Here is a 27,298-nt window from a genome sequence, read left to right on the forward strand (position 1 = left end):
GATCTATGTGATTTGACCCTACATTTTTAGAAGTTACTTATTAAAGTCAGGCAAAATCAGTTACTATAGGCGATTCGATTTTACTTTAAGTATGTTTAGAATAGAATTTCTGCTTTTCATATAGCGGAGGCATATTCATTTTGAAATTGGTTCAGAGAAAATACATTCATAGAATCTCCCAGTTTTGCTTGGTTTCAAGTTTTAAAAATAATCGTCGACATGGGCAGCACTTGACATAACAAATTGGTTTGAGTCAGCGCTAAAGTCTTATCGAAGTTCTGCCCCGTTTCGATATTTGTATGTGTGTGTAACTTGGGTATTATTGTAACCCTTCATCTGGTCACTCTAAAAAGCCAAATAAAATAAATATCTAAAGAATTTACGCTCCTAAAGGAAAGGTGTTTTTGTGTGCCACGTCCGGAACCAACTGACAAAAGCCGCCAAGCTGTTCAACCTACCGCAAGTGTACAAACAGACGACCGACTCCAGTCGTCACAGCAGCAGCAGCAGCAGCAGGATGCCAGTGGGTCTTGGTCCTCGAAAGCACCTTAAAATCGATTAAAGTATTTAAAATCCCCAACTTTCCACTCCTCTCGCTCTTCCCGCTCTCCGCAGGTGCACGAATTCAAGGTGGAAATGACCTGCGGCGGATGTGCCAGCGCCGTGGAACGTGTCTTGGGCAAATTGGGCGGTACGTATGTACCATTAGTGCCTGGTATTAAGTTAGTTAATGCCTTCTTATCGGTTGACACATGTATGCATACACAAATCTATATGTAGGCGAACTTAGCTGAAGAATAATTATATGTACAATGTACATATTCTACACGCAGATTTTTAAACTCAAAGCACTGAATGATAAATTAAGTAAAAAAAGATTTGCTGGATTTTTATTTATTTATTTATATATAATATAGAGTTTTAGTAGTGTTATTAACAGTAATAATGAGCAATTAAACAAAATTTAAACATACAAATTTTCTCAAAAAAATTCAAATTAACTTACTAAATACATACAACATACCATAGATGAAAAGATATATAAATGCAAAACTGACAAAATATTTACCCAACATTATCCGGCTTCAAAAAAATGGGATGACTTTATTCAATAAAATATAGTACAAATTCCATACCTCAATCCATAATGTGCCTGTAAGATAAATTTGAGTTTGGCGACTTAGTGCTATGTTTGAGTTACTTTGCAATTTAAATAAATTTTTAAATTCTAGAAAGATAGCTTTATGTTTATAGGATAGCTCAAATTTCTTGACGACTGTTACATTTTTTTTCTTACAAATAATTGTTCAAATGGGTAAATGTGATGCTTCAAAAAAATGTGCAGAAAATTATAACAAAATTTGGAACTGTTTCGAAATGTGATGCCTTAGTCTAAACGTCCAATTTTTGTGTTTTTTTTGACGGATTAGTTAAAATCTTTTCTAAACAAGAAAGGCAGCAAACTTCGACAAGCTTAAGTTTATATACCCTTGCAGCTATTGCGAAAAGTAAACATCTTAATTTTCACTTCAATTCTTCGATATATATCTATATGATAACGTTTTCCGATCTAAATAAAATTAAAAGCGAAAGAAAACTTAAATTAGACGCGCGTCCCATCATTTAATGTGAAGCCACTAAATATATAGTATGTAACAAATTGATAAGAGTTTCAGAAATTTTTCACACTTTTTAGTAGTTGCTTCTATCGCTTATCACTCGCGTTTTGCCTTTCGTTTGGCGGTTACCAACTTAAGTCTGTGTTTTGTCATACCGCAGATAAGGTCGAGAAAGTCAACATTAACTTGGAGGATCGGACGGTGAGCGTGACATCGAACCTGTCGTCCGACGAGCTAATGGAACAGCTGCGCAAGACCGGAAAGAGCACTACGTACGTCGGAGTGAAAAAATGAGACGAGTTCCTCAGCAAGTTTCAGAAGTACGGCAAACTGAAACTTGAAGTCTAGAGTCTGGACTCTAGAGGATAGAGGGATCTACCACATTGTCGCTCCGAAAGCATTCGAGTTGGGTCGCTGTTCAGTGATATTCATGAGATACATACAAATTTAACTCTTAATCAAAGTCAAATATAGGAATGATCTACAAATTTTACACTAGTATTTGCTCTTGCCCAAATTGTATGTAGCTCGTAGTTAACCAATTAAAGTGTTATTATATTATGCATTACTTATGCCTAGATGAGGAATTTTAAATTCAAATTGAACTAATCAAATCTTAAAAGCCAACGTTTTGCCTAGTTAAGTAGTTGCCGTATTTGGTATTGTATTCAAATAAATCCAATGTAGTTGCCAATAAATGACATACGCCAATTGCTCTCTTATGACTAATCATAATATTACAAATTTTACCATTTTAAAGACATTAAATATATACAAACAAGTTTTAACCTAAAATGAACAAGTTTTTATTGTTACTGCTTCACAAGAAACTATTTTATTTTAATTGCACCTTTCGATTGGAGGAATTTAGTGGCTTTCACAGATTCCATGGTGATTTTGGCCCACAAAGGTGTAATTTATTTACCGTTAAGTTTATGCGTTCGGAAAACCCTAAAAATGTTTGACATTTCAAAAATGTAGCATGAAAATTGTCTCATTGTCGTGTTCCTAATCTCCAAATCAGATGCGGGCACTTAGCATGTTCGGTGTCCCAGCGAATCGCCGACAAATAGCGTTCGGTTTATGCCCTATAACGATCGAAGAGTAAGCAGAATACGTCATAAATCTTTGCTTTCGGGAACCCACACTTATCAAATCAAAAATTGTTGTATTTTTGGTTTTCCATGTTCTGTTTTTGTCTTTTTCATGTGTGTCATTTTTTGTGGGGCATGTTTCGAGGCGTAACGAAATTATCAATCAAATGCCACCTTGGCATGCAAAGAATGCAGCGCACACAAAGAACCAAGGCGACTGCACTAATTGAACTTAGTGTCGTCTTTGGCTACCTGAGACTTCGGTTCTGTTGCGTTTCGAGTTGCGAGTCTCCCGTTGATTTATGCCCTAACAACAAAGAGCCCAGCGAGGGACGAGCCCGCCTGTCACAACACCAGTCACATCCCATCCGGAGACACGTCCTTGCCTCTGACCGATTGTAATCCCCCAAGTGTGGCCCGTTGATCGACTGCAGATAGCATCTGAAATGGTTCTTACGCAGTCTCGGTTAGGATCGCATAACTACCCGAATACCGTTCAAATGGGTAAGTTAAAACAAACAGTTATAATGCCCATTGCCAGCTATCGATGAGAATCTTTTGGTAATTAAGATAACATTTGGATTTTGTTAGCAGCGGAAGTTTAAAAACAATATTTGATTTTAGAGAAGGAAGAGTCTATGGGTAAATTGTAATATTACCTATATTTACTACATAATATTTATTAACGAAAAGGTTCTTTGCCTTTTGCATTCCTTATTAAGTCGGTATACACACTATTGCGTTTAATAGGAAATCTATGTAGAAGTTCATTTTGAACAGAAAGCTGAAAAAAGAAGGTTAAACAAAAATAAAATGAAGTCAGGTTTTTGTGTGTTGTGTTGTGTATGAATAACATTGTACGCTGCTAGTGCATCCGATCAAGAATATGTCAGAATTTGGCCACGCCCCATTCGCTTCGCGCCTTTCGGCGAACCAGTCTTCCCGTGTTTTTGTTTTCATTTATTTTTTTTTTTGGCGATTTTTTTTGTTGATGTTTTGCTTTGCACACTCTGTGCATTGTAGACATTCCGAAAATCGCTGGCGAAATTCTTTGGCGCATGCTTGGCAACATAGTGGCCAGTTGCAACCAGTTGGCCGCTCGTTTTTCACCTGGTCAAGTGGCTGGCCAGGGACCTCAGTTGTGGCAGTTGTGGCAATTGTGGCAGTTGGGGCATTGGCAGGACAGCCTCCGTGTCCGACGGCCGACTGGTTTGCCATTTGGCGGCGTTCTTGTTCTGCCGATTGTCATGGAAGATGTGAGACGGGCCGCCCAGAACAATGGCACACTAAACCGAACTTAGGGCCCCGTTTGGGCCATAAATTCCGAGGAGAGCTGTGACGTTTGTGCGGCTGGTAGCCCTCAAAGGTGCACTCACACAAGGTCGTTCCACTGGCAGTTTCGGTTATTAGTGCGGTCGGGCTCGGGCTCGGCCTCCTTGTTCTGCGCTGGTCATTGAACCATTAGCGACTCCTACGCTCCTTGGCCATTTGGGGGAAGCACAGTAGCCAACAGCGAGCATTGCAAATTGCAGAGAGAAGCGGGTAGATGCGGTAGTTGCGGTATAAGCGGTAGAAGCGGTAGAAGAGGACCAAACCTGTCGACGCCATGGAAATTCCAACGGCCCGAGCTCCTCAGTGGCGATTCGGGGGCCAGCGTCAGTGGCAGTGGCAGCGTGTGCCAAGCCCACGAGTTTCGTTTCGGCCATAAGAAGAGTAGGGCCAACAAAAAGTGCAACATTGCAATGTATTGGCGAGCGTAAATAACTCATAGATAATAATGGCCGGGCATTTGCAGTCCATGCGCGCAAAACAAAAGACTTAGGACACGAACTGGCCAAAGGAGTCGGCAGTCGTCATGTAACCAGGGCCAAAAACCAAAACAAGATCAACTGGTTTCCCACACTCACTCACTCTCCGCCTCGAGAGCCACAAACGAGCGATTTGGAGAGAGACCCGATCTCGCCGACCTGTTGAGTCCAAGACCTCGTCTATTGCGCGTGCCTTCGGTGGATCGCTGGATCGTTGGTTGGCTGCTTGGCTGGATCGTTCGATCGTTGCTCTGTAAAAATACTTTTCCCAAAGAAGTTTCAGTTGTGTTTTTGACTTTTCGCCGTGCAGAACGATTCTCCTGCGATCGGTTGGTTGGTTTTTTTTGTCTCCGTATGAGACTGCGTCTCCTCATCTCTCTCTCTCTCTTCGATACTCCGATTCTCCGGTACTCCGATTGAGCGTGGCCGTGTAATATGCGCGAAAAGTTGTTTTTCGGTATATAGGCAGCGTTCGCATACATCGGCAGAGTCAATTTTCCTGTTAGCCGAAAACCTGCCAAAATAAAAAAAAAAAAAAAATAAAAGGAAAAGAATTCGAGGAAAATATAAATAACTGCAGCCGTGTGTGAGTGTGTCCGCGTTGTTGTGCCAAGTGATGTGCGAGTGTGCAAAAATGCCATGCAAATGTTGATTCTGTTGCCATTGCTGCTCGCCACTCAGCAGTAGGTGAAAGTAAAGCAATTTGTTTAATTAATTGCACGCAAGCAATTTTCTAAGCGATCACTGTGCCAAGTTAGTTGAGTTAGCAAACCAATTTGACTTAGTAACCGCCGTTTGGTCATCATTAATTGTGTGCCTTTTAAAAAACTTTTCGGATTTGGATTATTTGATGAAGTTGTTTCCGAAGAGAGCTAAGATAATTCGGAATATTGGAAAGGTGAGCTGTGATGGCATCATTAACATGGAACATCAACAAACAACACTTAACTAAGTAAAATGTTAGTTTTTAAGTATCTAATCTAATTAAATGTCGAAAGAGTTACACAATTTGTGTACAATCTTTAATCTTAACCAAATATTAGCTGTTTGTTAATTCGATTGACTTCTGCAAAATGAAGTCAAGTAGCTTACCACACCTAAAAACGGAAACCTAATGAGTCCATTCTTGCGCTAAACAGTTCATAAAAATATTGAATAAATTCGCTAATAAAGAGTTATTTATACAAAAATATCGCCATAGTTCAATCTATGCAAATGCGATCGTCTTACAGCGGTTCAAGTCGAGATTATGTTAAAGACCAGCATGGGAAGATCATTTTGTGGCTTGTGATTCTGTGTCGCAACCCAATTTCAATTTGGATTGGGGTTTCCGAATTGGTTTTTTTGTTTGTTTGTTTGTGGACAGCTCTGACAAATCATTTGGCAATAAGCTGAAAATATGTGTATCTTACAGATACATTTTGTTAGTTTTTCCTTGTTCTGGTTTAAAGTGGACAACAAACAAGCTCGTAAACAGTCAAGCACACAAACACAAGTAAGCACACATGCATATTTATGTGTTTGTACACGTTCGAATGGGCTTATGTATATTCACCCATGGGTAAACTATTTTTATTGACTTTAGCTTTGGCGTTTGACACCTTTGCGACTTTGTTTACGACCTGAATGGAACTAACGAAAAGACAAAAACTAGAAAGAGAGGGCGGAAGGTAGAATTAACTAAATGTTAGTAAAGCGATATAAAATATGTTTGACTATTTTTAACTGGCAACAACGAATTGACAATACACCGTACATAAGAGCATATCACATCTAAAGAAGTTTTTTAACAAACATGTTTGTATTTCTAAGAGATAAACAATATCAATCTTTTCTGTGTAAGGTCAAAAACTAATCTGAAACTGTCGTCATTGTCACAAATGCAGTCAAACTTCGTTAGCTATAATTTGTATCTATATTTTTTTCTGACAATAAAACAAATATAAATGCAATTAAAATCAAATCTTTTAATAATAAATTAAATTAATAACAATAAATATCAACAGCGTTAACCTTATAGTTTTTAATGGTATACAATATTATAAATCCAACTTACCCAACTCCTATGTGGGGTATATATTTTGTATTACCTAGATCAGCGATAAATAAATATCAACAGCTTTTACCTTATTGTTTTTAATGGAATATAATATTTCCAAATCCGATCTGTGTAGGGTATATATTTTTTTATTGCCTATATCAGCGAATCAACGCAACAGAATAGGCTTAGAGACCTACGACCAGGCACAGCTGCCTCCGAGAATTGAGGTTCAGGGGGCCTACAAAAGCCGCTCGTGCCGACACACCTGACAAGCGAGTCAAAAGCAATCGACGGACCGCATTCTGTGGCCTGACATTATTGATACATTAGGGGGCCGTTTTATAGGTCCGCCGTCAAAGACAAGGGTTTCGCAGCGGTGGAAAATAAGGGGGGAAATAGACATACAGAGCCGTGTTTCTAAGATAGTACGATATAGAGAGAGCGACCTCTGGTCAAAGACTGAGCCCTGTTTTAATTACCAGTTGCTCGGGCGAGTGTGTGTGTGTGTGAGTGTGTGCATTTTGGCCCACTTGAGGCTGTCACTGTCGCCTGTCGCTGGTGAAGGGAATGGGCGTGGCCCTTTGTCTCCCGTTAAGCCAATTGTCCATTAAGCTCCAGAGATTTTGGCTTTGCTCGTTGCTCGTTGCTGGTTGCTGGTTGCATAAGCCCAGCAGAGAGTATTTTATTTCACTGTCAGTTAAGATGAAAAATTGTTTTTATTATTTTCCTTCGCTTATTGGTATTTTGCCCCTTGCTGACATCACGTGACAACAACAACAACCACGACGCGAATGCTGGTTCGGTGGCATTTTTTCGTTCGTTTCGAACAAATAATTTAAATGTCAATGGGCGAGAGGCCGGGCGAGTCCAAGCGAATAACCAGCTTGCGGGCCCAGTCCAGACCCAACTTCACGAGAATTCGAGACCCGAGTCACAAGTCCAATACCCAATATCAACCAGGTGACCCAATTCCGGGCAGACACTGCAGCAGCCGCGTCAGAAAATCACTTTCTCTCCGGCCATCAAGTTCTGGCCGGGGCCTTCAACATCGACCCCGTCCCGTTTGCAATTAAGAGAAAATTTAATTTTTGAATTTATTTAGGTAAATAAGCCAGAGATGGTAGCCGAAAATGCCTTTCGTGTCTTGCTTTTGACATAAATCAAATTTTTCCGCACGCAATCAGATTCAGAACGCAGAGCAGCAGCAAAAGAGGAGATAATTACGGCACTCGGCAGTTCTTCAGATGCCACAACAAGATCCCCGTACTGGCCTTGGCTACTTGCCAAAAGAAATTCGAAAATCAAATTAAGATCAACAGGTTCTGCATCCCGCCCTACGGCAACGAATGCATCTGGTCTGCTTCGTGTAATTTGAGATGAACTTTAAGTGGATTGTCTACAGTCAAATTTGTTTAATTAATTGATATCCTGATGATGAAAGGTTTGACTACAAGTATTTTATGGGCTGTTTGACTAATTCAGTTTCTAACGATTTATTTGTAAGTACTGTTTAACGAAACTTGTCCAATTATAAGTTGTTTTGTTTTCAGTTTTTTCAAAAATATTCTTCTAACACAAGGCATAGCTACTACTTTGTTTTATTAGCTTATTTTTTTTATAACAATATGTGAAAAGTTAAAAATTAAAGAAATGGGTGACGTATTTTTTTTTGAGTGAATAGCGAAATCATGTCAATATCGTTTACTATAAAGACAAAAAAATTAAAAAAGGTACATTTTAAAAACTTTATTAATAAACACTAGTCCCCTCCTTATCAAATAGTGGCATTTAGGCATTCAAAAGAAAGAGTGCAAAGTTTTAAATAAAAATTTTATCATAGACTTATGAGTTTTAATTAAGGTTTAAAATGTAACTATGTCTTAGCCCACAAATGCTTGAAATAGATATGGCTTTATTTTTATCCATTGAGGGCTTCCTACATACTTTCTTAGAAATTTTCATTAAAATATTGGAATTCCAAGTTCACACATTCCCAGGAAGATTTAAGCAAAGGCCATCGGGCCACTTGAAATGTGTTCAGTGTTTGCCTTCTACTCGATAGATGGAAACAGAAGAAATTCCGACTGGCAGGCCAAGTATCAGTTACAAAACGTTTCAATTTTTGCTGCCTCACGGGGCTCACTCACAGAGGGAGAGAATGGAATCGGATCATTTGGGGATCGGTTATCATTGGATTGAGTATCTGTTTGTTTGGGCCATTTTAACACGCGCTTGTGCCCCCGGCCAAAAGCAGACGGGCAGATGCCCCAAAATGCGGTGATTCGTCCGACGCGGGGGGAGAGTAACAAATGGAGACAGTGCCACGGAAATCAGATACCGATACCTCTTATTTGCCACATAGGCCAGAAAGGAATGCCAACGAAATTGGTGATAAATTCACCGATGAAATTGTTTAGATAACAAACTCAGCCACACATTAGTTTCCCCTGGAATTCTGGTTTTGTCCCAGTCGCTTTTTGTTTTTGCTGCCAAGTTGCCACCGCAACTATCTATAAATGGCTAATGACAATGGATTAGCATAAGCTATGCAATTAATCTTTGTAATAAGTGGAAACCGTAGCAACCAAATCGAACCGCGGGCCCCAGCCAAATTCGAATAACTAATACCTCGGGGCACGATCGGCAGATGGGCAAGAAACTATTGGAAATTTCAGCGTAGATCTTTTTGTATGATTAATGAATGGAGCGAACCGAACCGATGGGCACGACAAACTCGGTAGGATACCCGGCCGGACCAATGGCTCGGCTTTATTATGCAAATTATCTGTTAAGGGCGTAGAAGGCCGCATCTATTAGCGTCAGCACTGTGGTCACAATCGAAAAAACGCCACCTGACCGGACTCCGATTCGGAATCAGAATTAGAATCATACTTCACACTGGCACTGGGATTCCGTGTTGCAACGTGTCCCACACATTGTTGCATATTAATGCCTCGGGGCAAACTTCAAACAGTTAGTCGTATGCGCGGCATATTAATTATGAAATTTCTTATATGTCTTTCTATGCAGCCGTGCGTGTGAGCGTTTGAATCTTTCGGATTGGCCTTTCACTTTGGAATGCGGTAGCTGGAGAAGAAAGAGGCGAAATTACTCATAAAGCCCCTCGAAATATGCCGAAAAGGTTAAGACTCGATTAGCGAACAAATAAGTAATAATTTGTTATAATAAAGAACGTTCTTTACCAATTTGCTTTTTTAAAAATGTGTTTGGTAGGCAGAGATGCCTTAATCATTTTTTAACGGTGTAAAAACAAAATATAAAAATATATAAGTTGGTTTTATAAATCTGTATAATCAGTTGATTGTTTAAAAATAAAAGGAAACCAATATTTTTTTTATTTTTGTATCAAATATGGGCGTTTATTCCACCTCCTTTTTTATTAGGTACACATTGGGTTAGACGAAACGTTTAACTTTTAAATGTGTAAGCATTACAATTTTGGTATTTTTACCAAATAGAATCTTGCAGAAGAGTGATAAAAATTTACAATAAATATAGTTATTTTATATGTACTTAAATATTTGACCCACCGGACATTGAGACTCAATTGTAAAGTAGACTGTAAAAGTAAAGTAAGTTGCATAACCTGAAGCTCAAAATAAATGGTTCTACGACTCACAGGAAACCATAAAAAAGCAGTCAAAATTGTGAGCATTTATATAGTTAAATATTTTTATACTCTGTCCTGTTTCCTGGAACTCACATAAAGCTCTCTTTGATATCGGAAATGCTAGTTCCAATCCAATGACGAACAGAACTTGATCGGATATCTAGACATTTGTTAGAGAGCCATAAACTCGGTTATGTGATATCAATTTGCAATGACTTCTCCGAGATCAGAGCGCTTTCTCGCCGGAGACAGAATCATAGCCATAAATCTGCCGGCCAACAGCGCGATGGGCTGAGAACAGAAGAATGGAATCGACTAATGCCATTTAAAATGCGGCAGTTAGCTGCCATTTATATAGGTATCAATCGACGTTCCTGGGTGTCAAGCCAGGCTGGGATAATTAATGCACCGCCTGAAACGAAGACATAAAATAAAACTAACAAAGCCGAGAACGGTTAAAAAGAAATCTCAGATCAGGGCAGGCGGCCGCTCCGAGATGACCCCATTCAGCCGGATTCTGATAAGAGGTCGCATAGCAAACAGTTTGGGCAAAGCCAAAGATACCAAGGGGTATCCAATTCGTTTTGGCCGAGCAAAGCGTGAACAACATCCCGCAGAGACTGAAAAATAAATCGATAAGCACTGCAAAAATCATTTAAATTGTTTGCCCAATATAACAAGGTCAATTCGATATGTTGGAGTGCCTGAGCTCAAGCTCAACCTCATTTATCACGTTCAGATATATGGGGGAGGTTTATATAATATGTGGGATGCTTGCGCGTGATTCATACGAGAGCTCATAGAGTGCTAATAACTTGTTTTCACTAAATGGCAATGGTATTTTATGGACTGTCTCATACCTACCATTAGTTTCAGTGGCAAGAAAGAACGTCTAACACTTTTCCTACTAGAAGTCATTGAATATTTATTATATTTTCCTTGGCAAGCCAAGTAAACCCATAAAGATATCCAGTTTGGCGTTGCAGTCATATATGAATCAAAGCTCTAAATTACTGAGAACCTGCTGGAATACCTATATTATTATATTATATGGCATCCTCAACATCGTCGGCATCTCAGTCTCCCATTTCCCTGCCCATTACGCCTGTTGGACACTTCCGATAAGATCGCTTTCAGCATTCAATAGAAAAGCTAAATAACATGGCAACGAAGTTCGGGGGGAAACTGTTTATTTTTTTTTTTTTACCAGGAACGGGACGATCAGAGAACCAGCTGCTACGGGGGGAAAATGTTTTCCTTTTTTTTATGGCAAGCAGAAATGTCTGACATTATGCCGGCAAAAACCATTTCCAGCGAAATGAAATCGAACGGCATTGATTGCATGCCAATGTGGCTCCAAAGTTCTTGATCGACACCTGCGCCAGACGTCGACGTTCCATCAGACTGGGCTCCAGTCGGACGACGACTGCAGCTCCGATTTAGATTCAGATTCAGATCCAGCTCCAGATTCAGGCCCAGACCAGACCAGACCAGACCAGACCACCAGACCGGTGACCATTTATAGAGCAACTGGCCACTAGCAAGACGATCAACAGACGATCAACTCGCCACGCCAATGACGCAAAACACGCAATGGCCCGAGACTCCTCCTTCGAGCTTTCTCTGCAGCGAGGGGCAGCGTTAATTATTATGAGCAGAGGAAGTGGCGACGACGTCGACGGCGGCTAATTGCACTGGGGCTCTTTAATTTCTAGAGGCACCAGCCGGCCGGTCGGCTAGACGAAGTCTCTGCCCATTGGGATGCCCCTCATTCCCATCTACCCGTCCATGGACGTAGCCCTAATCACTTCCTTAGGCGAATAAATTTGGAAATAGAAATTTAAACTAGAAATTATTCAATTCACTTTGTAAAAATGGTCATAACAACAAAATTTATAGAACGGAAGCAATCGCTAACTTATTTAGGTCGAAATTTAATTTTCCAATGACAGCATTATATGTTATTCCCAATATTTACAATCCCCATTCTGCTATGTTCATTGACTGGCAGTAGATGCTGATGAGGAACATATTCAATTTAAACATAATATTAGGGTTTGTTGTTAAACAGGAAACCATCTTTGCAGGTAACTGGTAATTTACCATTGATGGTTAATTCTTAAGCTGTTAGTGTATAGGAAGATATAGTCAATAACATAATATTTACTCAAAAGTCTTAAAGTATACACCACTTTGACGGTTTTGTGGCAACACAAGATTTAAAATATATATTATAAACTTAAACTTTACAAACTAATTATATAATATTACAAATATAACGTATTTCAAGCCCCCTTTTTTAGCAATAGGGTACGCCCATGTACTTTTCCCATTCCCACACTGCATTATTTAATGGAATCGTTTGTTTGTTTTACAATTTGCAGAGCCGGAAAATGCACCAGTTGGGACTGTGAACTTTGACTGGCTGGAAAGACGGAGAAGAAGTAGCCAAACGTTCAGACTCACACACACGCTTGAAGCAGCATGCCCACTCGGCACAATTGGGATACAGAGCGTGTGGGCGTGGCACATCTGGCCGGGGCCCTCAGCCCACTTTGCATAACCGATGCCAACCACGAGATACTGCGGCCGAAGCCGCGAAGGTGAGTTCGCTGCCTAAGTCTTTCGATTTTCCAAATCCATTCGGAAAATAGTAAATGCATGTATGGAAATTATGACTTGGCGTTCTCTGATTTACTGGCTCGATATGGGTTATTTGTTATTCTAAATCATTTAGCTGCAATTTGACCCCTAGGGCCAATTTTCCGGCGTTATTAATCAGAATGCTTAAATTATGCATTACACGCCTTTTTGGGCAACGATTGATAATAGTATAATGTAAACAAATCTGTTTTGAATTTTTTATATAAATCTGTATAATTATTCCCAATATTTAGGTATAAGACTTTTTTATTTTAAACCAAAGGAAGATATCTGTTTAATGACTAGTTTTAAGGCTTTATAAACCGAAAACAAAGGACTCTTTGTAAACGAGGGTATAGGTTTATGGCCTAAGCTCATAAGACGATCTAAATTATAAATCGGTGCCACTGTAAATGTATCCTCGTTAAGGTGGAGTCTTTCGCTTATGCCTCAGCTTGCGAAATAATACAATTTAACTATGTTTTCTAACTACAAAATTGTTGGCTTACAGACTTTCAGCCCCAGAACATGGGTTTCGTAGCATCATATTTTCTTTCTGCACAACTATGCCTCTAAAATTTCAGAATAACAAAGTCACTTGAGCTTTTATATTTTCGACATTGACCCACTTATTAAGGGGTTAGCACCATTTTCGATTCAAATAAGCAGACAATTTTCATGAATTTTTTTTAGAAAATTAATGAATTTTTTAGCAAGCACATAAATTTCTTATTCCATTTATAAAAATAATGGCATAACTGGTATTTAAAATGAGTGTGATTTTATTTTGCCGTTATGCGCCGACCACTTTTGTGGCTAATTTATAATTTAATTAGCACTATAAGCTGATCTTTAAACAATTTCTTTTAAAATTTAATAAACAAATTAAAATTATAACGAAAATATAAAATTTTTAAAGTGCCCATATCGGTGCTTACCAAACACCTTATAAAACAAAATAAAATACAAAGTTTTGATTAATTTTGGATTGTAGTACGATCCTTTAGTAAACAATTTCTCTCATTACTCAATGCCGTAGTCACGTGTAAGTGATTATCCTCAATTTTATACAACAAAGAAACCATTTATTATTATCAAATGCGGGTAGGCCTGCAATAAACTACGGAACTAAACACTTATTTATTTATAACGCTTATTTATTAGTGCAATTCAACATAGCTATCCTTAATTTTCAATGTACCCCAAAAAATCGTTTTATCTTTTCCGTCTAGTTTTTTGGGGATCTTTGTATTACTTTACTTTTGTTAGACAAAATATATATTTAATCAGGGAACTTCAATTTGATAACAGTAGGCTGTAATCCATAAAAATATGCCATAAGAATATTGCCATTCTTTTGAGCTGTAGTATAAAACTGCATACTATTGGGCAGCTGAACTTTTTTAAAATTAAAAAAAAATTCATTGCGTGCAATCGGGCGTTTATTTTCACCGCCCTCTAGGCGTTAACAGAACATATCTGTAAGCACACTGTTATCGCTTTACAGCTGTTAATTGTTACTGTTATTGAAACCAAAACAAAATTAAAAACTAGTGAAACGATTTTTGTTTTGAATTGGGCTGAAAGAGTCTTTGAAAATGTTTTGTCAAACGCATATCATAAAATATAAAGTTTTTAATATAAACTAGAGAACTTTTTGCTCTGCTCCTTTTATTTATTTTTTGTTTATATCTTTTATCAAGCTACTCGAGTAGAAAATAACAAAAGAAGCTCAAATATTTATATTTATGTCATATATATTTATATCATATGTTTTTCCAGCACTCGGTGTTTTTTTACAGAAATAAGGGTAGCTAAAATACTTATATTCGAGTAATAACGCTCTGTTTGGTTATAACACTATTACGATTATATTTAGAAATCTGTGACAATAACGAATTCTTTGCTCCGCTGGCGAGTTTGAAATATTTTCTTGCTCCGGTTTCATACCGGCTTTCAGAGCGCCAGTCGAGGTGTATCTTCTACAATGGCAGCTATTTTTGGAGTTGGACACTTGCATGCATAATTGTTCACAAAAGCGTGAAGTGTGGCGGCTTTGGGCGGGGAAATGCCGTCGGGGGCAAGTCAGACGGGGCAGCTTGAACGGACAATAAACTCTTATTCTGGGCCGCATAGCGACCAACTTCTATTCGGAAGTGATACGAATACAGCGACGTGGAAAAGAAGTTGGATGGCAATGGAAGCATATAGCGGACGCTAGACGGTTTTCGGAAATAATAATGGATTGTTTGTTTGTTTCGTATGATCGTTGGCTTCTTGGTCGCTAGACCCAACGGGAACGATCCGTCTGCGATTCGTTTTCGCATTGTGAAGCCGGTCAAGGTTAATTTGGAAAATATTAGTGTCAGTTCTCCGGCGGCAGAAGAGAATTGCTCCGGATGTGTGCCACAAAAAGAAGATGGGGCTTGCTTTACGACTACTACCAGCACAGGTAGAGATGAATAATTATTAAATGCGGGCCCGGCCCAGTCAGACAAGACTAATTCAATTAAAACGAGACCAGAGCCACAAATATAGACAAAGATGCCTCGTAGCGAGGCTGCGGCCGAAGGTTTTAGCTCTTTTCTCGCAAAGTTCAAGCTCGATTGAGAAATCGGATGGTAGAGCCAGACAATTGCCGATTGAAATCTGGCCGCCCTGCAGGAAACTGAAATATGACTGGCATTTACGAAACTTTATTGTAGCTGACTGGCTCGCTTCTCTCTTTCTGGCAATTAAAAGTCTGAAATGCGAGTAACAACAAACAAATGACAGTTGGAAATATTTCACACAACAAACGAAAGTGAAAATCGCAAAATGTGAATAATTAGCAGGGCCCAACAATAAGGGGAATAAAATAATAATACCTAACGAACTGAAATAGGAAAAATTTACGAAAAATTCGCCACAATTGCGAGCAGCAGCAGCAGCAGCAGCAACAATTTGTACCCAACAAAGTCAATGACAATGGCAAGGAGGAGGGCCTAGCCATCTGCGAGGGCAACAAACTTGATACACTTACTCGTACCTTTCCCCGCCCCATTCCCCGCCCAATCCCCGTGCTGCCGGGCTCTATCGGCGTAGCATCTTCAGTTTGGAGCTATTTCGAACGCAGCATTAAAGCTGGCACAAGAAATAATGCGGCGACGTGGGGCAAGTGAAAACGTTGTTACCTTTTTACCTTACCGCGACTTTCTTTACGGCCACAGATACAGATACAAATGCAGATGCAGATACAGGTACACGTATCTGTGCGATACTCGTCGGGTTTGTCAAAATATACCTAACTACCTAACTAGTCGCCATCAAAACAGAATTGCACTGGTCGAAAACCGCGAAAACCGAAAAATTAGAGTGAATTCGAGACGGGAAAGTGTGGGAGATTTTCAGGGGCCGTCGGATTGGAGCAGCCTGTTGATGGATCTGGATAGACAGGCGACTAATTAAGTCATGGAAGCTCCGCTCGAGGAAGATACTGCCTCCGAACGGAAGCAAAGTCAGTCGCTCAGTCGCTGCATCTGCAACTCCATTTCCATCTACATTTCCATCTGCAACTGCATCTTCATCTGCAGCCTCATCATCATCTGCCACTTCGCAGCTCCTCCAATTGGCGATGGGGATGTGGTTGAATGCGGAAACCTCTGCGGACGCCTCACAGTAGTCGCAGCATATTAAACTCTAATCAGCAAGATGTGATGATATGATAGGGCCGAAAGCATTCGGAGTAGGTAGCAATTTGTCAGATGTTGGGGTTTCATAACAGTTACAGCCAATTGCCATGTCACTGATGGTGTCGGGATACCACAGCGTGTCTCGAGCATATTCATTTCGAAGACCCACAGGTGGGGAGTGTAAACTCACTTGGATTGCCATTGGCTTGATGGGGACAGAACGTATAATTTCATTGGGAATATGACTTTATCCTTAGCTAGTATCGCCTATTATGCTTAATACCTCTTGCCGGGTATATATTTTAATGTTTTTTCTTTTTAAATAATAAAATGGAATTTCCATCTGTTTTCCAAAAGTTTCTAAACACTCAAATTACTCTTCTACTCATTGATTTCATTGGGAATATGGCATGTTTATCCTTAGCTAAGATCGCTTCTTAACACTAAAATTACTCTTCTCATTGATTTCATTGGGAATAGGTCATATTTATCCTTAGCTAGTATCGCTTATTATGTGTAATGCCTCTTGACAGGTAAATATTTTAATGTTTTATTTTTAAATAATAAAATGGGACTTCCAAATGTTTTCCAAAAGTTTCTAAACACTCAAATTGCTCTTCTAATCATTGATTTCATTGGGAATAGGGCATGTTTATCCTTAGCTAAGATCGCCTATTATGGGTAATGCTCTTCCAAATGTTTTCCAAAAGTTTCGTTACACTCAAATTACTCTTCTACTCATTGATTTCGTTGGAAATATGGCATGTTTATCCTTAGCTAGTATGGCGTATTATGCTTAATGCCTCTTGCCACGTATATATTTTTAATTTTTTTTTCTATTTAAATAATAAAATGGGACTTACAAATGTTTTCCAAAAGTTTCTTGACACTCAAATTACATTTCTACTCATTGATTTCATTGGGAATATGGCATGTTTATCCTTAGCTAAGATCGTTTATTATGGGTAATGCTCTTCCAAATGTTTTCCAAAAGTTTCTTCATACTCAAATTACTCTTCTACTCATCCAGATTTCATAATACATTTTCTACTGTTCCCAGGCCCAACGAAAACATGACTCAGCCCAAAAGAAGTTTGACTTGAGCAATCCGTGTCAATCACATTTTGACAAATCTTCCATGGGGAAACCGGGAAAATAAGTGAAATGAAAATTACTCAAAGTCAGCAAGTATTCGACTTAAATGTTTGAGCTTGTCTTTGGGCTAAGTCTTTGGGCTAACCTTGCTGCGACTTCCATTTCCATGCCTTAGCGTGCTGATATTTTTGCTAGGTAAAGATTATTAATGATCTCGCTGGAGGAGCTGGTTCTAATGATCTACAATCTAAAACTGAAAACCGAAAACTGAAAACCGAAAACCATTTCCTGTCTAATACTGTCAGGCATGAAAAACGAAAGTTCCCCAAAGTCCGAGTGCTGGCTCAAAAAACTCATTAGTCGGGTGACATACATATATCCAAAAGGTGGGTATATATCTTCGGTACCAAAGGGTTGGGCTGGGCTATATCTCTCCTCTTTACTTTTGGTGAGTTGCACTTACCGCCTTTGTCCAGTTTTTCCAGCCAATTTCGATTATTTTCCCCTTCGTGGCCGAGTTGTTTTATAAACACGCGAATATTACATTAAACATTATGGTGTAGTCTTTGTGTTTGTGTTTGTGTTTGTGTTTCTGTTTCGTTTTTTTTTCTTTATTTTTGGGAGGTCTTTTGAGTGCGGCGTATAGAGCTCTGCCTAATGGGTGTAAGCATATTTATGGTCTGTCATTACTTTTCCGTAAATTAAACTTTTTAATGCGAAAATTGCTTGGAGTGTAATTTTTTTTAATAATCCGCCTGGCTTAGAAACCAAACAGCCGGCGGCTAGTGAAGAAAGTTATTGTATAATCGGTTCGAAAAATAGATAGAGCAGCAAACAGTTTCCCGTATTACGTGGGCGTTTCATTGCTCGATTTTCATTTCGGGAATTTGGGTATATAGATCAGGTGGCCGTGGCTTTCTAATTGCAATTGCTTCGTGCGTATGCCAGTGGTTGGGAATGGCATTATATTTGGGTCTGCGGTTTCGGACCGCTCCCATTTGCCCATTTACCATTTCATTCTTCATCCACAAAAGAGAAGCTTCTGCCGGCAGTCGAAAGCAATGGGTTATATCGGAAAAACAAAAGGCTAACCTCAAGAAACCGTTATGTCAGCGCCCAAGCTTGTATAAATCATTAGAAGCAGGTTACGCTCGGCAATTTATTTGCTGCACACATGAGATGTATCTTGTAGATGTATCTCAAAGCCTACGCATGTCTGCCCATGCCATCAGAACCTGGTTGTTTCGCCCGGAATCTAGCCATCTCGGCACTCGGGAATGGGATTCGTGCCGGCCAGACCGAAGCTATCCGCGGAAGGAAGCTGGCAAAACGATCTGATAAGTGTCAAGATTGTATAACCTTCGTGTGCTGGGTGGTGCTGTGAAGCTCTGCTCCCTTGGCCCCGTCGAACAGTTATACATAATTAAATTCAGTGCAAGGCCCGCCACCAGAGATGGAAGCCACTTTGGCCAGCCACTGTGTTTTAGAGCTGGTTGGAGATTTTATTATATTATCAACAGAGTAGCTTTTAGCACTTTTAATTACTATAAGCATTTAATTAATGTGACACTTTATGTTTGTTAATTTTTATAAAAAGCTGAATTTTAAACGATTTTTTCAAGTATAAGTTAAGAATTAAACTTGAAGTTTTCAAATTGGTAATTAAAGAAATACAAATTGAGGCTTGAAACAGTTTTAAGATATTTACCTGGGTATTTGGTGAAATATATTTGTTTTAAAATAATGAAATGTATTATAAATATTTTCATTGGTCGATAAAATTTTCATTAAAGTTTAATGAGTTTAAATGTATGTATATTAAAGATTCAATTACCCTTTTAAGTTCTTGTCTTTATTCTTAAAAAATTGAATTATTTCATTTGAGCCTGTTCCCCCTTGTTTTTCCTAATAAAAAATACAAAGCCATTTGAAAACTGAAAATGTTTTTTTACCAACTTAAAAAAATTTAAGGTATGTCTGAATGGAACACTAGATTAAAAACACTACAAATATTTAAGTTTTTTAGTTATTGTATTAAGTAAATACACCTATATGTGCCGCAACTCCCGATAGGCTTTTGTTAGACACTTTTAAGAAATTGCCATTAACTTCCAAGTTTGATAATTTTAATCTAAGGATATTAAAGTTTAATATAAAAAGTTTATAATAATAACTATACCCAATAAATTAATAGAATCGACTCTTACCTTTGCTGCTTGGATCTAGAAGTTTGACAATTTTCCATTTCCCTATCCACAATGGTCCCTGCTGAGCATCACTGCCGCCTATCACAGTGACTTTTTGAAAATCACCGCGGCAACAACTGGCAAGCGAGAAAAATGAAAAAGAAAACTCACTGATATTGCTCTAGTACATCGCACGGCGGACAAAGTGAGCCCTCAAACTGAAAAGCTGCCTGCTGTTGTTGTTTTTGCCGCCGCTGGCGGCTGTCGTTGTTGTAGCCCCATTGTTTTGGTCACACAGCTGAGAAGCAAATGGAAAAATTACCCAAGCCGACAGAGTCGACAGAGCCGACGGAGCCGAAGACCCTCCGTGCAAGGTGGCCGGGCATGGAGCCCAAAGGCCCAGGGCTCAGGCCCGAAACGCGCTGTGAAAATGAGGAAAAACAGATATCGCAGCCGACAATGACTGGGCAGCGCCGTTGACGTCGACGTCGACGTCGACGCAGCCACTGTGGCTCAGAGCCAAGCCGCGCTTCCACTTCAGTCGAGCTTCAGTTCCAGCCGAGAGCAAACGGTATCGCTAGTTTTGGATATTCGGCGGGTCCAGTATCCAGTTTTCGGGCGTACGACTTTCAGAGTTTCGGCCGCGGCTGGTTGAACACAGCACAACACAACGCAACTACGACAATTTATAATTTGCATAATTGCCATCATTACACCAGTGCGACGGTGAAATGGAAAACATGAATCTAAGCGAAACAGCTGATGGTTGTATTCAAGAAATTTTTAGAAATATCTAACTATTGTGAAATAGTTTAACTAAACAGCTTCGTTTAACTAACCAGCTTAAAAAAATTAACTGCTTAAGGAAGAAAAACCGCAATTGCTAAAACAATCCAAAAACGTATTGAAATGGAGTTCTTCAATAAATAAAATAAATATTAAAATCATTTACACAAAAAAGGAAAACAAATTAAAAAAAAAACAAAATAACCCAAAAAGTTTAAATTATAAAAATTAATTAATTAAAGGGATATTTGTGTTCCAGTGAAAAGGAAACAAATATTTATTCCCAATCCAAAAAGAAAAGTGTCCTTAAATCCCATTAAAATAATGAAACCAAAGCCAAATTAGGAGTAGAAACATGTACTGCACCAAAGATTGCACCTGCAGCCTGTGTCGCGAATTGCGGGGATACAAGCCCAGTGGCAAGAAGGCGGCCCCCTCCGCCCCCACATTGTTCAGCAGGATGTTGAATGACAACTTTATATTGCGTCGCAGGGGCATCTCCCTCAAGAACTTCCAGCCGCAGTCGCTGAGGAATAGTGAGATGTTGGCACAACAGATGCCAGTGCCACGCCCCCCGCAAACGCCCTCGCCCACGCCCATCGAGGAGCTGCCCGACTGGGCCACGGAGGACACCTCGCGGGCGAAGAAGCCCAACCACAAGGTGGTCATCTACTTTGGCGATTCCATCAGTCGTGGTCAGCAGTCGCCGCTGCCCACGCCCAAGGAGCTCCACTCGCAGCTGCTGCAGGAGATGTCCCAGAAACTCAAGACCAGTGGAGAAGTGGAGGCGAAGATTGCGGAGCAAGCGGAGGCGGGGACGGAGGCACAGACAACCCCGCCAGCGGATGACGAACTGCCGCCCTACATTGAGAGCGTGCAGAACGGCGTAATTAATATCAGAATTGAAGGCAATTACCGGCGAGCCAGTGCGCTGGTGGAAACGGTGGCAAAACCCACTCTGGCCGTCGTCAGCCCAGCGAAATCCGATGCGGCCGCCGGTGATAATGATAATGACGATAATGCCAATGAGGATGATGACAGCGACGACGACGACCCTGGCCAAGATGAGGCGGAGACGGATTCGTGCGACTGGAGCTACGTTCAGGAGTGGCGCAGGGCCGCGAAACGGTACTGCGAACTCTTCAGATCATACGCCGCCATTACTTATTTCCCCAATCCCATTTTCCATTTTCTATTTTCCATTTTCCATTATATTATTTTCCATTTCTATTTAAATGGTGTACTGCTGCAATTCTTTTGTGAAAGTCAAAAGGGGAACAAAAGGGATTTCTTCTGCGCGTAGAACTGGGTGGCATTTGATTGGCAAAAGGGAAAGGAACGCGATTTGGGATTAAATGGGAGAAGCAATAACGACTAGACAATCGAATCCAGGTCGGGAAGATGTCAAAAATGAGTTAACTGAATTTCATTTTTGGGAATTAATTGGAAAAAAATTTTATCAGATATAGCTGACTAAAAATTACTGAGAATTAAAGGTCCACCTAAAAATATATAAGTTTTTGAAGGATATATACAAACAAATATCTGTTAAACTGTGGGTTTTTGTAAAATATTATACTTTGAGTGTAACATGTGAAAATAAAAATGAAAGATTAAGATAAAATAGGAGTAATTGATAAAAAGTTTGGTGTTTTGCACCTTAGACATCGAAATTTTGAGTAACATTTTCTCTGTGAAAGCACCAAATGGAAAACCTACAATAATATCAAGCTTCAAGCTAAATTTGTCTTTTTTAATGTTCCCCATTAGAGAAGATGTTTGATTTTATAGCTCTTAATATTAAGACAAAGATCGTAAACATTTGCCCTAAAATGTAAGTTCTTTCAGTTAAATGAGCTTCTTTAATATTGATAGTCCTACACAATATTATTAAATTTCTTGGGAGAATATCGATTGCACATTAAAACACATTAAAAATTCCCTACATCTTCGTTGGATTGGATCAAAGTTGTATTCTTTTAAGTTAAAACGATAAAATAAAAAAAAAAAATTTAAACAAATATAAAGCCTGGGGTCATTGCTCGTCAACAACAGCTAATCAAGTTTCAAGTTCAGAATTAGATCATAATAACAGCACTGCATAGATATTCAAAACTCGTCTCATAAATCGTATTAAGCACAGAACCTCGTTCAAACTTAAAGATCTAAATTGAAGGTATTTAAGATATATTGTCAAGAATAAAAGATACGTCTAGCTATCTCAACATTTAAAATTTGGGTCAATCAAAGATCAAGTTACCGCATAGTCTGTCAAAGGGTTGGGCAAAATCTGAATGATAACAATGTCCAAAAAGAATAAAAAGATGCCAGAGACAACTAACTTTTTCGCATGCAAATGAAAAATCGTAACTGGCTTTTAATATCGCTTTGTATTTGGTGTTGGCCAACCCAGTTAGAAGAAGATAATAAGAAGGTGCAAAGAAATGTGAGAACGAATCGTAGATACTAGGATCAAGTCATTCTTAAAAATACAACTTTTATATACTCTTACTTGGCTGTTTTCGTACATTTTGAAGTATTATATTCTGTTTCTTAAAAAGAATAAATATTCTCTCATTATATAGGAATTTTAATCTATGAAAATGGCAATCGCCTTATAAGATTGGTCTTTTTAGCAAAGCCTTTTTCACTTTGGGTTATTTGCAATAATTTACCAAGGTCTCGGAGACAAGCTAGTAAGACTTAGTACGGTCTTTGCTTAGTTTGTTCGCTGTCTCCGACTGCGACCACTTTAATTAGGTGCCACTGCTTTCAAGTTCGGCTCGCGAGTAACTAGAAGATAGTCAAGTTTGTGTGAACTAAGATTAGTGGCAGTGTGACATCTCCCTTAGCTATCCGTTAGTCAAAGCTTTTGTTTATTTTGACTGGAATTCTTTTGTTTCTGAGAAACTTTAACGACTTACATCATTTGTGGAGCTGAAAATGGGTCAAATCTAAGAGAATTGGGTTTAATTTATATTTTTAATTCGAAATGGGAAAATATTAAGTTTGGAAGGAATTAAAAATAAATACTCTTAATATTATTTACTTGGTCATCAGTTTAGCTGAACATCGCTTAGGAAAAAAGAAAAGATATATTTTAAAATTCGACTTATTTTAATTATTTCTTACACTTTTGGATCTTCTTATATTAGAATTCAAATTCCAACGTTCTTGGGAAATTAAAGTCTGAAAATTATTTATTTATTTATTTTTTACTACAAAAATTAAGAAATAAAAATGCAACAATCTTCATATATTAGAATTCAAATTACAACGTTTTTGGGAAATTAAAGTCTAGAAATTATTTATTTATTTATTTTTTACTAAAAAAATTAAGAAATAAAAATGCAACTTTTTAATATTTTTTTAAAATTGATTTTAGTTATTAAAACAAATTTGATTGATAAAAAATGTAACCATAACTCTTATTTTCCATATTATTATAAAAGTTAGAAATAATAAATACTTGCCAATTTTTTTGACAAAAAAAAAAAAAAATTGAAATTAAATGCGCTAAAGTTGGCTTTTCAAATAATTTAAAACTTTAAAATAAAAAAAAAGGTTCTATTTCCTCAGTTTTTTACCAGTGTAAATAATTTTAATTTAAGTTTTTTTCTAAAAAAACATCAATGGCATCGTAAAAAGAGTTGTTTTTGTCAGCAAATAAATTAAATTAATATTTTAATACAAATTTTCTTGAAACAATAAACACAACTTATAAAAATTTACGAAACGAACAATTTTTTCCCTGTCCGGATTTCTTTGTCTGCTACTGTAGCTTATATTGTAAGCGGATAATTCTTTGATGCTGTAAAATGTACTTTAGATTTTAGACATGGTTTCGAGTAAAATGCACTTCTTGTAGTTTACATTTGGTTCTGAAAACTATATATGTTATCAAAATATTAAATATCAAAATAAGGATAATCAAAATAAGGATACAAATTAAGCAACAAAAATATGTTAACATTTTTTTGGGAGGTGATCTGGAATCCATCCATTAAATCAGTGCCACAAAATAATAGAATATTAACATCTGATTGCTTTTCTTCCAGGCCCACTGGCAACTTGCCGCCCAACTTTGGCCAGCACCCGGCTCCCAGCCAGATCACGGGCCTGCCTCCAGTGCCCCCGCCACAGATGCAGTCGCCACCGCACCAGCAGCATCCAACTTCGCTGACGCCGCAAAAGGGACTGGCGGTGGCCATGGCCACTCCGGCGCCTCGGATCTTCAAGGAGCTTGCCCAGCAGCCGAGCAAGGGGATGCCGCCCAAGCTGGTGACCTCGTCCAGCGGATCCAGCCAGGTGACCCCGTCCGGCAAGATGCCGTCGGCCGTGTCCGCCTCGAAGGCTCTGGTCCCCCAGCGTGCGGTGGCGGGTCCTGCGCGCCTGACCGTGCAGAGCACTCCGGTGAAGTCGCAGCCACCACAGCTGAGCGGGAGCCTCGGCCAGAGCCAGGTCTCGCCCAGCCGACCCACCTTGGGCATTCCCACCACGGCGGGCCAGACCACGCCGGCCAGGACGCACCAGCACGACCAGTTCCGGGCGCTGCAACGGGTGCAGGAGTGCCACAGCTCGTCGGACGAGAACCGCAGCTCCGGACACGCCAGCATGTCGGACACGGGGGGCCACAGCTCCTCGCCGGCGGGCGGGATGACCCTGGGCCCGCTGCCCGAGGATCGGCTGGCGGCGGGCGTGACCAACAGGAGCACCCGGTCGCGACGGCATCGCGGCATCATGCCGGCCGGCAAGGCTCCCTGGAGCGGCACCGGTCTGGAGGACATCAAGCTGGCCATGCTCACGCTGCGCTCCCAGACGAGCAGCAGCACTTACAGCAGCCTGAGCGCCGGCTCGGAGAGCTCGGAGCCGGCGCGCCGCCTGGGCAGGTACTCCTCGCTGGAGACGGTGGTGACCAGCACCAGTGCCGATGAGTTCGTGTGGGTGGACTCGCACAACCGGCTGGTGGAGCTGCAGCACCCGCCCTGGAGCCAGCAGTGCATTCTGCGGGTGCTGCGCAACGGACGCTGCCAGCAGCAGGCCGAGCACCTGGCCGTGGAGGCCGTGTCCCGGTTGGGTTACCTGCTGCAGCGGGCGCTGGTGAGGATCGCCCGCGAGATTCAGCGCTTCTCCGCCGGAGTGGGCCTCTGCTCCAAGCAGGAGGTGGCCGGTGCCCTGCGGGTGGTGCTCAGCTCCGCGCTGGCGGACTCATGCACGAAGGCGTGCCTCAGGTCCGCCGCCATGTTTGCGGTGCCCGGCGAGAGTGCCCTCAAGCAGAGCAAGTCCGCCCGGGCGGGACTCCAGCTGTCCGTGGGCCGCTTCTACCGCTGGATGACGGACGCCAGGCTGGGCAAGTTCATCCACGAGTACGCGGCTGTCTACCTGTGCGCCGGCATTGAGAATCTGCTGGAGGAGATCGCCCTGCAGTGCAATGGCAGCACGGCAGCCGCCCTGGACCAGAGTATAGCCGGATCGGGCGATGTGTGGGGTCTGCTGCAGCCGTTCGCCCACTTGAACGCTGGCCGGGTGGCCAGCGGAGCCCTGGCCCTGCCCAGGTGGGCCAGTGCCTCCTCGCTGGCCACCTGCGTGGGCAGTGTGCGGGAGCTGAAGGAGAAGGCCCTGCGCACCCAGCAGGAGTTCCAGCTGGCCGCCGCCCTCTCCGGATCCGCCCTGGCCGCCCTCTTCTACTTCATGCGCTGCTCCCAGCTGGAGCACACGGAACTGCTGGCCGCCTCGGGCTGCAGCTCGGGCCAGGCACAGCCAGTTCCACCGGGGCAAGCACCTTCCTCCTCTGCAGGGCACCACGTCCAGGAGCTGTGCTACGAGCGGGCCTACGTGGTGCTGCCTCCGCTGGCCGAGTGGCTGAGGGTGGCCGCCGCCCATGCCGAGCACCGCAATGCCCTGATGATCGACAAGGACGACGTGATGCAGGCGGCCCGGCTGCTGCTGCCCGGAGTGGACTGCCCCATCCGTCCGGTGGCCCATGACGAGGAGCTGCCCACCAAGAAGACGCACTTCACCAATGCCCATGCACCAGCGGCCAGTTCCACGGGCACGGGAACGGGCAGCAGCAGCTGCAGCTCGCCGGTGGTCAGCGGCATCGGCATCGGAATCGGAGAGGACACCTCCGAGCTGGGCAGACGAGCCACCATCGGAGTGGCCTTTAAGGTTCGTATGGCGTTTCTAAAGGGCAAGAGATTGGTTATTTTTATTTGTGTTTATTTCCAACAACATCCTAGTGTTACTAGTTAAACATAACTTTTAATTAGTGCACTAGTCACAGTTGAATACGAGAGAGTTTTTAAGAAAAAGCAAGAAAGGATGCATACTTCGGCAAGCCGACGTCTATATACCCTTGCAGCTATTGCCTTATTTAATTTAATTTTATTGATTTACTATCCTAGAGCTGCAAGCGTCAGCTTATTATTATTTCGCTAGTCACATTGACAAAAAATTGCTTATTACATAAAATTTAATTCTTAAGAACTAACAATTTTCACAAACATTTAAATAACAGATTTATTAAACATTTAATTATATATAATATAATATTAATATACATGGATTACTTTCTTTTGTTTTTTTATTTTGAATATTAAATATTTTCACCTCAATTATTCGATTGTTCGTATGTCAGCTATATTATTTAAATAAAATTAAATGCTTAATCTAAACTATTTAATTTACGAAAAAAATAAAAATAAAAACATGCAATTCAAAATTG

General features: G+C 40.6%; 2 protein-coding genes across 5 annotated transcripts in view; both read left to right on the forward strand.

Annotated features, from left to right (window-relative positions):
- The first annotated feature begins 341 nt into the window (after positions 1–341).
- Positions 342–2,330, forward strand: LOC108143135 (copper transport protein ATOX1). The gene is made up of 3 exons (XM_017267381.2): positions 342–523; positions 616–691; positions 1,780–2,330. Exons 1-3 carry the CDS (start codon positions 518–520, stop codon positions 1,911–1,913), a joined length of 216 nt encoding a protein of 71 aa, XP_017122870.1. The 5' UTR covers positions 342–517; the 3' UTR covers positions 1,914–2,330.
- Positions 2,331–3,046: 716 nt separating this feature from the next.
- Positions 3,047–27,298, forward strand: part of LOC108143245 (ankyrin repeat and BTB/POZ domain-containing protein 2) — a 29,352-nt gene continuing 5,100 nt past the window's right edge. The window contains exons 1-3 of one of the 4 annotated variants that reach the window (XM_017267550.2): positions 3,047–3,217; positions 12,578–12,796; positions 24,633–26,742. In XM_017267550.2, the coding sequence (XP_017123039.1) occupies positions 12,678–12,796; positions 24,633–26,742 (2,229 nt within the window). In that variant the 5' untranslated portion in view covers positions 3,047–3,217; positions 12,578–12,677. Of the gene's footprint in view, positions 3,218–4,656; positions 5,481–12,577; positions 12,797–19,592; positions 21,703–24,632; positions 26,743–27,298 lie in introns of those variants that run through there. The other 3 variants (XM_017267548.2, XM_017267547.2, XM_017267546.2) reach the window with 3 other exon arrangements.

The sequence above is a fragment of the Drosophila elegans genome, unplaced genomic scaffold (genome assembly GCF_018152505.1).
Source record: "Drosophila elegans isolate 14027-0461.03 unplaced genomic scaffold, ASM1815250v1 contig_208, whole genome shotgun sequence".
Classification (NCBI taxonomy): domain Eukaryota; kingdom Metazoa; phylum Arthropoda; class Insecta; order Diptera; family Drosophilidae; genus Drosophila; species Drosophila elegans.